This window comes from Chinchilla lanigera, unplaced genomic scaffold, assembly GCF_000276665.1.
Source record: "Chinchilla lanigera isolate Chin_1 unplaced genomic scaffold, ChiLan1.0 scaffold00053, whole genome shotgun sequence".
NCBI classification, from domain to species: domain Eukaryota; kingdom Metazoa; phylum Chordata; class Mammalia; order Rodentia; family Chinchillidae; genus Chinchilla; species Chinchilla lanigera.
Window position 1 is genome coordinate 1,824,293 of NW_004955454.1, and position 4,004 is coordinate 1,828,296.

General features: G+C 58.5%; 1 protein-coding gene across 2 annotated transcripts; it reads left to right on the forward strand.

Annotated features, from left to right (window-relative positions):
* Positions 1-384: 384 nt before the first annotated feature.
* On the forward strand, positions 385-3,804 carry LOC102025431 (lymphocyte antigen 6E). 2 transcript variants are annotated; one of them, XM_005395753.2, is made up of 4 exons: positions 385-492; positions 2,384-2,496; positions 2,828-2,947; positions 3,089-3,804. In XM_005395753.2, the coding sequence occupies exons 2-4, from the start codon at positions 2,427-2,429 to the stop codon at positions 3,307-3,309; spliced, it is 411 nt and encodes a 136-aa protein (XP_005395810.1). In that variant the 5' UTR covers positions 385-492; positions 2,384-2,426; the 3' UTR covers positions 3,310-3,804. The 2 variants fall into 2 exon arrangements, with proteins under 2 accessions (XP_005395810.1, XP_013375516.1); XM_013520062.1 differs by lacking the exon at positions 385-492 and adding an exon at positions 1,637-1,851.
* Positions 3,805-4,004: the final 200 nt, after the last annotated feature.

The following is a 4,004-nucleotide window of genomic DNA, read 5'->3' on the forward strand; positions in this document are numbered from 1 at the left end:
CCCGCCCGGCCCGCGTTGTACCACCAGCCTCCAAAATATGGCCCCCACACTGCCCAGATGGGGTCTGGATGGGTCTCCCACCGGCCTGGCCACCTGTCCTGCACCAGCACCGCCAAGTCTGTCCTGCGGGGGACGGAGAGAAGCCGGCCTGGTGCTGGGGCTCAGGTGCCACCACACTGCGGGTCTTGGAGGAGGAGATCACTGCCCCTCTCCGTGTGTCACGTGGAACCTGGAGACGTTCACCGAGTGCTTATCAGCGAGGGTCTGGACAAAAGCCACAGTCACAGGGGCGGCATAGCACATAGTTCCGGGACCCTTGGAAACCTCCGCCAGGGTGCCCCCCCGCGCCCCGCCCCGTCCCGCCCCCGATCGCCCACCCCATACACACACACCCCACCCCACGCCCAGACCCGGCTTCGCGTGTCTCCTGCTCTTGAGCGTTGGCGCGCTGCTCCAGGGGTCCGCGAGGCCGCCACATTGCGTTCTCTCTAGGTGAGTCTCCCGCGCTCGCCAGCGCCAGGGGCGAGGAAAGGGTGGGAGCAAGCTCCGGGAGGCACGTGTCGGGGACTAGGGTCCCCGACCAGAGGGACGACCCCCAGGCTGAGCCTCCGCTCCCATCCCCCACCCCTCCCCGAGTATTTCCAGGGGTCTGGGACGGGAACAGGGATTCGTCAGTCAGCTCTCCAGCAAAGGAACAGACTGGCGGGTGGAAAGGCGCAGAATCTTGCGGAAGTCCTTAACCGGAAGGGGAGGTTTACCGGTCCCCTGACTGATTACTCTGGGACCGAGTCCTGCCCCAGGGAAGAGGAAGAAATCTCTGGTTTGGAGCCAAATTATGCACTCAAATAAAGTGCACTGTCGCAACTGGACCCTTTCCATCCCTTCAGACCGGGCCGGCTCCTACTTCTCTTGCTGGCCACTCAGGGTCAGCTCTCAGTTCCGGGGTCCCAGGCGGCTCTGCCCAGCGCCTGGGGGCTCCCGCTGCCAGAGGGAGCATCAGACAGACTCTCCCTCCCCAGCCAGAGCTTAGCTCAGCCCTGAAGGGCTCGCTGGGTGGATGCCCCACAGTGGACAGGGAGGGATGCCACCCGACCTGTTCCTGGCTGTGCACGCTAGAGCTTCCCTGGAGACCGCTCAGGGCTCTTCCAGGCTAAAACCTCACTTTGTGGAGGAGGAATTGGAGACTGTCCACCCTGGGCTGTCTGAGGCTGGAAGAGCGATGTTGGCCCTAACTCTGACCACTTGGAGCTCTTTTCCAGCCCCAGGATGTCCGTGTGTTGCAAGGCCAGTGGGGTGAGGGGCCAGGTCAGAAGCCTGAATCTGGGCCCAGCATTGTTCACCCACTTTCCATCAAGTAAGAGAGAAGCTTATTTTAAAAATGGAAAAGTGGGTTTATTCATAATTTGGCCAAATTGGGAGGACAGCTGGGCCACCCTCCTGGAGCTAACAGAAGCTCACTCCAATATGCTGGGCCCAGACTGGGAACATTGAATTCTCCTTGGCCCAGGGGCTCGGGGATGGGGCGGGTGGGGTGGATTGGAGTTGGATGGGGTGAGGGGTTTCTGCTCTCAGCTGGAGGAAGCTATAGAAACAGCTTGTTTTTTTTTAATCCTGATTTTTGAAAATCCACTTTGATCTTTCAGATACGGGCTGAAGTCCAGGCCTAGAAGGGAGAGGCCTGGGACCCATTCTTAGGGGTCTAGCCTGTGCTCCACCGCTTGTGGCCCTGGCCAGCCCAGATCTGTACTCCCCAGGATACCCGCCCACTGCCCCAAGGCTGATGTGAACCAAATCCTGCCTCCAGCTTGTTCCAGCCAGTGCCACAGACCCCAGCCCTACAGAGGAATCCTGGTACAGAGCCCACAGCAATCAGGTGTCCCCACCTAGCCAGGATTCACCTATGCCCTTCCTGCTGCCTCCCAGCCATGGAAGAGGGTAGAAGAGCCTCACTGAAGGCACCCTTGTGGAAACAGGAAGAAGGGGAATAGGCCCCCAGCCCTCATCCAGCAGGAACAACCTAGGGCCCCAACCCCTAGTGTAGCCCCCAGGCCTCCACCTCAGGAGTGGCTTGGACTATAGGCACCCGGTTAGCCAATACCATTTCTGATCACCATTCCACTACATCAGGACCACCAACAAGGGCTACTCGCAGGGCTTCCATCTCCGTCAGATTCTGAAAGTGTTGATGTTCCCCAACTTCGCCTTGCTGTTCCCATGTTTGGGGGTGGGGTTTGTAAGTAATTGGATGCTGGCAGGTCCCTGCACAAAGTGGGGGTGCATGACCCTGGGAAGAGTGAGCAGTGCCCAGTCACCTGGCACTGTCTGAGCGGGGACCCTGGCCGTGGGTGGGCAGCCTGGCCTCTAACAGCCGCATCTCTCACAGCCACAGCAGAACTGGCTTCTTTGGCTTTGTAAGCCCTCCACGGATGTCTCCCCTCTCAAGCATGAAGGTCTTCCTGCCAGTGCTGCTGGCTGCCCTCCTGGGTGTGGAGCAAGGTGCGGTGCCTGGGACCCCGGACCTCTTCACAGGCCAAGCAGCCCTGGATCCTGTCTCATGTCTGCCCTGAGCAGAGACCAGGAATCCTTCCAGGCCACCTCCCATGGGATCTTCTGGGTTCTCCTGGGCCCTCAAGGTCTCAGTGCTGGCCTAGGCATTCTCTTGTCACCCTGTGTTTGGAGGTCACTTGAGCTTGGGAGGGCCAGAGTGTAGTGTCATCAAGAAATGTCCACAAGCAATTGGGTGTCGAGGGCCAGGACTCGAAAGCCAAACTAGAAGGCCTCCCTGAGAGAGAGAGGCATAGCCTACAGCATGTCCTTCCTTCTGTAGCCCTCTCCCTCATGTGCTTCTCCTGCACCACTCAGAAGAGCAATTTCTACTGCCTTTGGCCAGTCATCTGCTCCAACATTGACAATTACTGTGTGACTCTATCTACCTCTGCTGGCATTGGTAAGTGCTGTTAAGAAGTGACCAGGCCTCAGCCCCACTGTCCCCACCTGGCCATTCCCACAGCCTGAAGCCAGGGCTCTACAGGGGCTGCTCCTTTCATCTGTGGAGTGTCTGTTCCCTCATAGCCTTTTTTCCACATAGGGAAAATTGTGGACTATGGCTACAGCCTGAGCAAGGGCTGCTCCCCTACCTGCCCTGGTTCGATCTCTGGCATGTTCGTGAGAGCTGTGGACAGCAGATGCTGCTCAACCTCCCTGTGCAACTTCAGTGCTGCTAGAGGTGGGCCTGAGGCCAGCACCTCACTGCTGAGCCTTGGGCTTCTGCTCAGCCTGCTGTCGGCCATGCTATGGCTGGCACCCTGAGCTCCTTTGCCTAGTACCCCCACGCTCCCCCAGCTCTGGAAGAAAAATCCAGCCTCTTCCAGACACCAAGAGGCTATTGGAGCATCTAGCTCCTCTTCATGCCTGATCTACCCTCTTGGCCCCTGGGCCCAGCCCACCACTGCCCCAGTGCCAGCCACCTCATTTCTGGGCTCGGCTATGTCCCCCTGAAGTTTTAAGGTCTTAGGAATGGAGCTTAGTCCTGTAGATACACAAGAGGAACACCTAAACCCCATGTCTTCTTGGTAGGTTTTTGAGAGGGGGGATATGTTGGGGAGGGCAGGACAAGATCAGGCCCAGTGGGGTCACCTGAGAAAGCTCCTTACCCTGGCATTTCTGCACACACAATGCACTAACTTCATGGTGTTAGTAATGGCTTCAGCTCCAGGCACCCACCCCAGATTCAGCTGAGCTCCTGTCTGACCCGCCCTCACATGGGTGCCCTTCTGCTGCTTTAGTGCCTCAAATAAAAGATGCTCCCACCCCTTCCTGTTCTGCACTGCTGTCTTTGTGCCCCTCCCAGCAGGGCCCTCATGGGGGAGGGAGAAGCAGAGATGCTCAGGCTCAGAAGGGCCTGGGTATCCTCCCTAGTACAGCCCCAAACTGAGGCCCACTGGGGTGGCAGGGAAGAATAAGGCCACCCTAAGTCCACAGCCAGCTGCTTATGAGGTCTAAAA

Bases quoted from the DNA above. Each gene is read 5' to 3' on its own strand.
- LOC102025431 (XM_005395753.2), top strand. From the start codon at position 2,427: ATGTCTCCCCTCTCAAGCATGAAGGTCTTCCTGCCAGTGCTGCTGGCT. The intron at 2,497-2,827 runs GTGCGGTGCCTG...TTCCTTCTGTAG, and splicing joins CCTCCTGGGTGTGGAGCAAG to CCCTCTCCCTCATGTGCTTC. The intron at 2,948-3,088 runs GTAAGTGCTGTT...TTTTCCACATAG, and splicing joins ATCTACCTCTGCTGGCATTG to GGAAAATTGTGGACTATGGC.